The following is an 11,144-nucleotide window of genomic DNA, read 5'->3' on the forward strand; positions in this document are numbered from 1 at the left end:
TGCAGGGGGCTTGGCTGTCCAGTGCTATCTACCAGATCTGATCATGACGTGTGTTCGCAATGCTCCCAAACTGTCCTTGTGCTAAGACCGGTTGGAGGAAAGGGTTGGACTTGACCTCATCTCGTTTTAATTCTTGTGACCTGTCCTAGTTGGCAACTCTTATTATATATATTAATGAAAACAAGCAGCAAAAATCTTTGGCACGTGGCTTTATATATAACAAGCCATTCCGAGGCTGATTTAGCTTATTTAAGAGATGTAGTCTGAATGTGTTTGGCCTGAATTGGGCAAATTAGCCTGGAATCGAGTGAAGCTGCCACTAATAATTCAAATGAGGTAACCAAGATAATCAAGAATTGACTCTATGTTAAACTGCTTTTCACTTTGAATCTGGACCCCCAGTGCCTTCCACGCAAGGTCCTTCAGGAATCTCTGATTAATCCCAGGCCTGCTCCATTACCGAGCACATGTGTAATCTGTTGGTTTGATGTTGATGTGAACTTGCTTCTTGGACTTAAAGCAGTGTTTCTCAAACTTTAATGTGCACCAGAATGAAGTGGAAGGCTTGTTAAAAACGCACATTGCTGGGCCCACCCACTTTCTGATGCAGTAGGTCTAGGGTTCGGAGTCTGGCTTTTAACAAGTTCCCAGGGGGTGCTGATGCGGAAGATGTGCAGGCCCCTCAGAGCCTTAAGTGTTCTCAGATTGTTCTAGATTAGTGGGTGCTATCTTTCCGTCTAGGTTGTATGGGTTTTGAAAGAAGTATCATCTCTTTTCATTCTTTTATTATATATTTACCATGTTACCTGGCATTTTGCTTAGCATAGAGTAGGAGCGCTCGAAATCTTGTTACTCAGTGATCGCTTTGACTGAATCACCTTGCTAGGGGGTGACGATTTTGGACACCCAAAGGGCCAAGTCAGATTAGCTGACAATTAGCTGACTAATGATAGGGTGAGCAGATGCCACTGTGGCTAGAAATGACCAACTTTCTACTGATTGACCCAGTCCTCCTGACTAGATGTGCCTTCTAGTGGGTGTGCTAATAAATGTTAATTTATAGGAATTAAATCTTCCATTCCACTATGGGCAATAAGGGATAGACACCTCGTGGCTTCATGATGTGGAGACTAAGATACGTGAAGAAGTCAATAATGAACTCCAAGTGTTCCCTCTGATCCGCAAACATGAATTAGTAAAGAATTTCACTCATCTTCATCCTTGTGAGGCACCGTGGGCCATCCTCCAGGCAGATCCTATTTACTTGTTAGGGTGTTTGTCCCATTTTATGATGCCCCAAAACATGGAGAAAATACTTTGTTGTTTTTGAAAGTAGGTGTGAGATTTCTGACATAATCAATTTTAATTAACTTCTTGAGAATTGTTATAATGACCCGTGACTCACGGCGTAATAGCGTGGTTTTCATGCAGCGGTACATTAGCCTGTGTAAAACAACTTTTATGGCCCGAGGTACAGTGAGCATAGGAAGTGAGGGTTATTCTGAGTAGCATTTGTTAAGCTTCTTTCAGAAGCAAAGCACTGTATCGGCTACGAGGATACCAAGTAAGGAAGAAAAGGCACCTACCCCATTTAAGAGTTTGGTGATACCTGTTATTTGAACCACAAACTGATGGAACTGAACATAAGGGCTGAGGAGGAGGCAGAAATTACTGTGTACTTTCAAGAAGGTCAGAGAAGCTTGCTGGAAAGAGAGAAGGGAGCAAGAGAAATAGAAAAGTGCACCCAAGAAGCACTCCAGGATGGCTATCCAGGGAATTGGGGGCCCACAGCTCTACCAGAGCTCTGTACAACCCCATCTTTGTTAGAAGATTGGGGTGAAGGCAAAGGAAACTGGGTCCAGAGCTTTGCATGCTCTTCCCCCGCAACCTCCACCCCGTTTAAGCCTCACAGCCACTCTGAAGGTATGAATCCCATTTTATACAATAGGAAACTGACTCAGGGAGGTTAAGGAGATCTGAGGTCTTCCCAGATCTGGAAGAGCCAGGATTTGAATCCAATTCTGTCTGACTTCAAAGCCCTGCTTTCTTATACTCAGTAGTGCACAAAGAAGCCACTGTAGATTCCAGCCCCTATGAAAATGGATGGATGTGAAGTCGTTTATTGATTCCAGGTATTTTTAGTAGGCACACAAGTCATGTTTTCTGCCTTTTTCATTATCCTGCTCCTCTGTTGCAGTTACCCACCTCTGCTATCGTTTGATATGAGTTCAGTGAATTCATCCATCCATCCGTCCATCCATCCATCTATCCATCCATCTATCTATCCATCCATCCATCCATCCATCCATCCATTGAATAAATATCAATAGCCTCCTTTATGTCGGGCACTGTTCTAGGAGCTGGGAATATGGTAAAGATCAAACCTCATAAAAACCTGTGCCCTCATGGAGCTTGCTTTTGAGTGCATAAATGAATGAGCGGAAATGCCATGGGAGAGTTTTAATCTCAGTTCTAACACTAACTGGCCACTCTCATTGAGATCAGCTGCACGGAGCCATCTCAGAGTGTTGTCTGACGTAGACCCTGGCTTCTCTGCCATCTCTCTCCGTAGGGGTTCGGAGAGGTTTTCTCCTCGTCCTGTTGCATAGCTGATGTCTCCATGGTAGTCCATCATTTTGCTATTAGTGTTCACTAAGCAGTCTATGGCATGCTTTGTGGCAACGATGACAGATCCTATTCTTCCACCGACCTATGATTCTTTAGGGCATTTATCTGGCTCCTGAAGGCATCTTCAGCAGGCATCTTCTAAGGAATCTGAAGCCTCTACACATGCCTCCCCTCACTACTACAGCATGCTGGAATTGCCTGTTTGACTTCTCTCTTCTATTCCACAAAATTGAAACTTACCTGGGGGCAGGGGTTATATCCTGCCTATTTTTGTGTTCCTAATAGCTAGCACACTACCTGGCACATAATATGGCCCAATAAATATTTATAAAATGAATAAATCAGTCCTTTAAAATATCAAAGTCATGGATATCTAGTGTATCAAGACCATTATCTGATTGCACCCAAAGTTGGTCTTTCTGATGTCCATACTGTCATCAGTCCATTGCTTAAATGGACCATCTCACCATTCTTGGGTAAAAATTATTAATTTCAAGTATCAACATCTGAGATATCTTTGAAAAGAGGAATTAGACATTGTGTACATTGCTTATGAATTTGCTTCCTAGTAGAAAATATTCCCGAACCATGTCTAAGCAATGATCAACCAACATTTTGACAGGGAATAAACTGGTGTTTGTTGGATTTTGTTTCCATCTTTCTGTCCCAAATCATTTATAGATAGTCGATGGCCCATTGGACTTGACATGCACATGTTTTCTCGGGAGCCATTTGTATTCCCAGCATCTGCATCGCCTACCAAACCATCACGTAAGTGCCTTCTAATTGATGTCATCTGCCTCGCAGCAAACTTTGCGGTCACCTCTAGAAAACAGCACTATTTCTATAAATATTTCCAAAGTTGTTTCTTTGCTCCTTCATTTTAAAGTTTTCTTATGGACCAACATTGATTAGAACAGAGGATTCCTTGCAGGAGCTTCAGACTCAGTTAACATTGACGTGTCTCATAGTGAGCTGGGTGCATTCACACATTTGAGCTTGAAACGCCTGTTGAGCTGGGTTCGATTACTATAAGATCAAGGGAAGTGACCTTAAAGAAGTTGACTCTTATCCTGAATCACACTGATGTTGGAATGGAGATTCAAACTGAAAACTCTTTGTTCAAATCCAGGCAATATCTGCTCTGAAAATGGACAACTTAAAAATTAAAAGTGTCCTCTATTTGAAAATGAAAGCAGCTAAATAAATGTGTTTATTATTTTATTAGTACCAATTTTTATTCTCTCAGATTGGCAGATATTGAAGCGACTGACAAGAATATGGGCAAATGGGCGTTCTTGTCCACTGTTGGCAGGAGTGAAAATTGGCACAACCTTTCTGAGGTGATATGTATCGAATTTGGCAATATGTATCAAAATTTTAAATGATGCATTTCTACCCAGCAATTTGTTTAGGAATTTATCCTAGTGAATAAAAATTACACAAGTGTAAACAAGAAGGCCAATATGTATTTTATGATGTTATGATATTAAAACATTGGAAACAGCCTAAATGTCCTTCAAGATGGGTTGAATAAATTATAGCTCATATATACAATTGAGTTGTATGCAACTGTCATGAAAGATTAGTTAGATCTATGTTTCCTATTATGGAAATTTGTCCCTGAAATATTATTGAATGAAAAATCAGACTCCAGAACAGCGTGTTTCATATGGGCCCATGCATAACACTGAATATTTTTAAATAATATATGTTTCATAGAGAGGTCTTTGCCAAAAGGTTAATGATGGTTTCTTCCTGGCCTGTGGTATTTGGGTGATCTTTACTATCTTTAGACTTTGATGTATTTGAAATTCTTATAATGAGCATGTATCATTTTTATTATCTGAAAATAATAAAACTATTTTTATTTTGGAAAAAAACATATCCTCTATATTTCTATATTTGCCTGGCTCTTTGCTTAGTTGTGCCTTTGGTTTCCACTGACATCTAGTAATAACGTTTCTATTCCATTGCCCTCTGTTGTTTCAGTCTTCCAAGCTGAGTGACTGAAGCTCCCACATAGACTGTCTGGTATCCCCTGAGTAACAAGTTTTGAGAGGGCTTATCGTGAAGCAATCCAAGAGACAAAACCAGGCAAACTGAAATATAAGACTAGAGACTAGATAACAGTGACCAACTGAGAAGACTTTGTAATTAAATATGAGTCTTTTAAAATTACCCTTAATATCTGTCCTTACAAATCAGTACTTCAAAGAGTAACCTGCGGTTAAATTTAAAAACCTTTGGGGAGATAACATTTACACCATGAAGCATGCATTCCCCAGACTTGTGCCCCATTCTCGCTTTTTAGCCTACAAAAGATGTGTAACTTGCTGAATTTAGTAGACTTTGGGCTGTGATTATCAGTTGAAACTTAAATTTGCAACAGTGCAGAGGAAGTGTGACTGGATACCGTGCTTTGCTCTGGCAGGTGGCAATGGAGCCTACGTAACAATGCTAATGGGATCCACAGTGATGTATTAATGACAAAGGAAATAGCAACCTGTGCTCCAGGGTGAGCTACCAACTCCAGTGAATTCTATCTGGAGCGACTGTTTTGTGGACATAACTCAGTTACACAGGATGCAAATACGATAAAAACACTTCCTAGGCCAATCTAGCTGAAAGATAAATTAGTGCTGGCTTCTTAAGAGCATGACACAGCCACAGATGTTGTTCGTTTGATATCAAATGAATGTATTGGTGCTATTTTTGTGTTTTCTGGAAGGGAAATGCCAGGTAATACCAATGGTTCCACTGCCAAGGTTTCAGCAAAAGAAAAGTTACGGAGCCTAATACATAAATAGTGTAAAATGAAGTTATGCTGACTCCATTGTACATTGGAGTGAAGTATAAATAACTTCTGGTGGTCTTCTTCATCTTCTTAATCCCATTAGTCACTACGGATAATTTCATGTCATTCTGAGAGTGTACAGGCTAATTGTACAGCACTTGCTAAACCATTAAACATTGGGCCTTGTGATATTTCTTTTTCTTTTATGTTTGTAACACAGGATTTTTTAAAAAAGAGCTGCAAGGACTTCAGTCAAGGGCAAATGTTAACCTCTGACCTGTTTTTGTGTTTATCTTATATACCCCAGAGAAAAATGTAAGATTCCAGTATGCTCACAAAGCCAAATATGCATGTTTCTATCAGCTCACGGCCGCCACCTCTAAGGTTATTGCCTGAGACGGGAGCAGAGCGATCTCTGACATGTTCATTATGTGTTTGTCTCACAGTTCACAGAGGGGGAAATGATTCATGTCATTACTAGTATCCTGTCTTGACCATTAAAATGTGTTTCTCTAGTAAAACATTATCACCATATTTTAGAATACATAATCTGACACGTCCTCGTCTTTCTCCCTGTCTCACATCCTGGCGTCATCTTTCCTTATTTCAACAGTCATTTGAGTGAGCCTAGTAGCATCATTGCATCCCGGTTAAAAGATCTCATCAATTACAGTGAAACTACACTCCCATTTCATTTCAGCCACTGTTTCCACGGCCGCACTCTGGACCCTGTCATCAGCTGAAACTGCTAACATCAGAAATCATAGCATGTTGTCCCTGACTTTATAAAGACATTCTGTTATCTGATCCCTCCATTTTTTCCCTAGCCTATCAGTGGCCATCTTCTTCCTCCCCCATCATCTTACGCCAGGTTTTTCTTTGTGTAAGCGAGGCCATGGGTTCATCTGCATCAAGGACAATGAGTGATTTTCCTTATGGAGAAGTAGAACCCCTACTAGGTATTTCAAACAGCTGGAATTTAGTATTGGGAATTGGTTATCAAAAAGTTGGAGAGGCTAGAAGAACGAAAAAAAGGAACATGTGAAGTTATCCAGAGATTAAGAACTAAAGGAAGCCATTCTTACTTTTGTGGATGAAGGAGTGAAAATGGAAAAGGATAACTGAGAGCCCGTGACCACTGCCCTCCTGAGGCTGCTGAGAACTTGCTGCGGATCCTTCTGGAACGGTGCTGCCAAGCAGGAAAGCAGGAATGTGGACTGTACCACCTGGGCAGCTGCTATGGTCACTGCTGGGGGCCAACTAAATAGAGAAAGATAAAGCTTCCCCCTTTCTCCCATAATGAGCAGTTAGCTGCCAGGGGCATCTAGGAAATCCAGTTCTCTCTGAGCTACAGAGCAACGTACAGAAGGACAAGAATGGGGTTACAAGTCAACAGACAAATCTTCAAGTCAATCTATTAGTGCTTTGTTTCCTTGTAGGCAAATTATGTACGAAGCAGTATGACGTGGCACAGGGGAATTAGTTGATCGTGTGTATTTCTCAATGAAGGAAGCTCGAGATTGTCTCTTGCACTAGAGAAATTGTCTCCAAGAAAACTACAACGTTTGAGGTTGCTTAGCCAAGACAGCCACTCTCTGGGCAGGGCCTGGGGAATCACCTTCAAGTGGGCAGCTAGCACTCCATTTCCTGGGCAGCTGTGGTCAACCGACATCTCTCTGCCCAAACAGGACTTAAAAAAATGCACTAAATGTCTGGTGACTGAGTCATATTTGTATTTGAGTTCCTATTCTTCCCATTTCTATATTCATGGGTCCCCTCCTGGCTTGTTCCTGTTTACATTTATTGTACGTGGATTCAACTAATTCAATTCGAAGGACAACTGTGTTTCTACCTCAATACCAACCCTGTTTAATGACAGCAAGATCTAAAAGGGCTGAGTAGTTAATCAAGGTCTTATCAGTGAAAGAGGCAAAAATGCAACCCTGGTCTTGTTGCCCTAATCTGGTGATACTTGTCTGTTATACTTTTTTACGGAGAAATACCTAATAATTATTCAAGCAGACTGGTTCTTAGCCTTTTCTACCTGATTAAAAATATTTTTTTCCCAAAAAGTTTATAAACTTTGACACATTGTTGACACTTCTATGAATCTATCCTATGGAAATAGTCATGGACGTGCAAACAACTATAGCTAGAAAGGTGTTCTTTGCTACATTATTTATAATAGTAAATAGCTGAAAAGAATCTAAACGTTCAACAACAGGAAATCTGTGAATTATAACTCAATGTAGTCATTAATGCAACGTTATACAAGAATGTTCATCTATATTAAGTGGTAAAAGATTACTAAGTATTATGTAAAATGGGACTCTACTTTTTGCAAAAAGTATATGGATACATAATTGTAGAAAATGGACTAGCTGAAAATAAACAAAAATATCAAAAAGAAACTGGGTGTTAGGATTACCATGATGTCTCTCTTCTTTTTTGCTTATATTTTATAACTTTTGTACAATAATCATGTATTACTTTAATTTATAAATGATTGCCATCATTATTGCAAATTAATGTTTGTAATATCTGATGGGATTTCAACAGAAAATAAAAACTGTATGTAACAACATATCAGTATTTTCATTATGTAGCTCTCTGCATAAAAAAGCTGCCTTTATCTTTGTACTTCATGTGTTATTAATTTCCTGTAGTGATATTCCACTCCAATACCTCTTTAAACGTATTAATCGCCTGTATTTCTTTCATATAAATACAGACAAGGCTTTTTGTTGTTCTCTGGGAGAAGCTATTATAAGACAGTGAGGATAATGGCTGCCAAGCAAATAGTCAAGGGACTAAGCTTAATTTGTTAGACTACTACAGTGATGTGGTAACGTTTATGATTTTGCTTATAGTGTGGGAGAGTAAGCTGTCTACTAACGCTGCAGAATGGACCTCGTCGTACTCCATCCTTTGCCAACGTGTTGATTGGAATGGACACCACAAGAGAAGCAGGGAAGATGAGCATGAAATATCCTCCTACCGGTCAATCAGTAACACGATGTTTGTATGTGAAGTGCAGCAGCAGTTGAATCAAGGAATGTTAATATTTAATTAGAATTCAATTAAACTATAATTTCTAAATTCAAGGAATTTAAAGCCAGCAGAGTTAAAAGCAATGGGATGTAAAGTCCTCTGGTGTATGTGCGCAGTCTCTCCTACCCTCATCCTCATACACTTCTCTTCCCTCCAGGGTTGATTCGCTCACTGCTGACCTCCCTGCCAGACATTTCTTCCCCGTCCAATGAAATATTCATTTGCTTGCAAAGACACGTCGCTTCATGCTTAACCTGCTTAAAGATATTTTCACCTTTCCCGTTGTCTTAACAATTCTATCCAGTAAAGGGTGCTTATTCTTCCACGAATCGGACACTTCTAGGTCTGGGAGGAGGAGGTCTGATATTTCCAGCTCCATCTACATTGCTGCTCCCACACACTGATCTCCCCGGCCACCTAGGTCCCATCATTGCGCTCTGCCCCTGGTGGGCGACTGGAGGCAGGTGCAGGTAGGATTGAGGTTGGGGGAACATCACCTGTGACGGCTTCAGCTAGGGCATGGCAGCACCACCTCTGCTCCAGGCTGGCAGGGCCACGGCCTGTGATTCGTGGGCCCTTGGCAGGGGATAGTCTATTACCCACTCTGATCCAAGTACCAAGTATGTCCCGGTGGTTACCACTCCTCGGTAGCGACCCTTCTGCTCTGGTTTGGGGTGGGGGGCTTCGGGAAGGGAAGATTGATTTCTTTGTGTCCGGCAGGAGTGCAGCATATCAGGAGAGTTAGAAATCAGAAGCCAGTGAGCCATGCATAGACAGAGCTCCCACTGGGCGCCAAAGAGGGTCTGCACTCACTTTGCAAGCATGCCCCTGTCAAAGGGACCACAACATGAAATAGCAAATAAAAATACTATGACAGGTCAAGAGAGAGAGACTGCAGAAAAAAGAAAAGAGTCTTTTTTTATTTTATTTTTTTTTCATTTTAGTACCGTCAGCAGCATTATATTTGAACAAAGACACCTACATTTTCATTTTGCACTGGGCCCCACAAATTAATAATATATAGCCAGCCTTGTCCAGCCCCATACAAAAATGTTCCCACTTTTAGAGTTTATACAATCTGGCTATTTCACCCTCTCCCCAGTACTTTTGCACGCATACAACTGATCTCTTTACTAATATATTCACCCCCACTGCCAGCCCTCATGGGATGGTAATCCATCACTTCTGTATCGGTCCCATCTACATCTAGCTCTCTCTTTCACAGACCTTCAAATTCAGTCAAGGAGAACAATTCATGCCTGTGGCTCACCCTCCTTTACATTAGCCAACTGCTCCACCTCTCAATCTCAACACCGGTGATTTACTGCACACGCTGTGGGCCAAATCAACCAGTTATGTGACACTGGACAAGTTAGCTGCTCTCTTGGAGCCACAGTTTCTTCACCTGCTGTAAGGTATGGTAAAATGGTATATAGGACACGCTTAGCATGACGTTTGGCACATGGCATTCCCACTGAATGTTTCCCCTTGGATCACAACTGCCTATCCCTCCAGCACTGGCTCCCAACACCAGGATCTCTGGACTCTCGATTTCTCTCTTTTCTGTCAGGACACTCCCCTACCCCACCACTACCACATCCCCAGGCTTCACTTCCCCCTTTTTAAAATCTTGGCAGCATCCTCGGTTTCTTTTCTGCCATATCTGATCTGCAAAAAATTGTCTAGTTCTTCTCTAGTTCCCCGCCATCTGCGTGCTCTGTTCCTGTACCTGAGCTCTGTGAAGTCACCGCTGTGTTGGCTTGTGTCTACACAGTTGTGGTCCCCAGGTTAGCCATCCCCTCACTGCCGCTTAGCAGTCTTTCTGCCAGTCTCAGATCACCTGTCACCTCCCTACCCAACAGCAGTTGTTAGACGGTTTCTCTTCAAGCCTCTTTTCCTTTTCTATCCTGTAACTCTGAGCCCCTGCCCCTGTTTCTACTTCAGAGGGAAGCAGCAGGCACTAGGCTTGACTCTTCATTCCACCTTCTGCTTGTGGACAGACCCACATGTCCTGTGTTTTCCCCTCCTTCCCTCACTCCCCGCATCTGTCTTCTTGGCTTTTACCTTGTAGGCTCTGAATCCCTTTTCCTTGACTCAGTCATGCTTTCTACTTGGCCTTTAACTACTCATTTTGCATGTCTGCTTCTCCTCAACATAGAAACCTGATTACATCTTTTTCAACATTTATGGAGGAGATCCCTTTAATCATATCTTACTTAACTTCACTATTTTTCTCAGCCTTGCTCTTTGCTAAAGGGCAATGTAACCCTTTGCTATAGGGTCACATTGGCTCACTCTCTTCTCCTTTCACTTCCTGTTTCTCCCTCAGCTCCTTTTAATTAAAGAGTTTGCTCTCCATTCCACTAGAATTTCTTGCTCTGAGGCCTTGAATGACCTCCTAACCGGAAAGGATCTCTCTCTCATTCTCTCTTTCTCTTTTTCTCTCTCTCTCTCCCTCTCTCCCTCCTTCAAGGATGTGGCTCTCAAGTTGTATTTCTACCACTCTGAGCCCTCCCTCTCTCTCTTTCTCTGCCTTCTTCACCAACTCCTCCGCTATTCCTTCAGATGTTGCCATTCTCTGGGCTTCCACCTCTGCCCTCTTCTCTTTTTACTGTCACAACCTCCCTTGATGAATTCATTTGCTCTTGTGGCTTTAACCACCCTCTCT

The 11,144-nt window shown here is 41.6% G+C and overlaps 1 protein-coding gene across 2 annotated transcripts in view; it reads left to right on the forward strand.

Annotated features, from left to right (window-relative positions):
- IRAK3 (interleukin 1 receptor associated kinase 3) overlaps positions 1-7,911 on the forward strand; it is an 82,859-nt gene extending 74,948 nt beyond the window's left edge. The window contains exon 14 of one of the 2 annotated variants that reach the window (XM_033117300.1): positions 6,126-7,911. In XM_033117300.1, the coding sequence (XP_032973191.1) occupies positions 6,126-6,168 (43 nt within the window). In that variant the 3' untranslated portion in view covers positions 6,169-7,911. The remainder of the gene's footprint in view (positions 1-6,125) is intronic. The other variant, XM_033117299.1, reaches the window with a different exon arrangement.
- Positions 7,912-11,144: the final 3,233 nt, after the last annotated feature.

This window comes from Rhinolophus ferrumequinum, chromosome 10, assembly GCF_004115265.2.
Source record: "Rhinolophus ferrumequinum isolate MPI-CBG mRhiFer1 chromosome 10, mRhiFer1_v1.p, whole genome shotgun sequence".
In the NCBI taxonomy this organism is placed as follows: Eukaryota; Metazoa; Chordata; class Mammalia; order Chiroptera; family Rhinolophidae; genus Rhinolophus; species Rhinolophus ferrumequinum.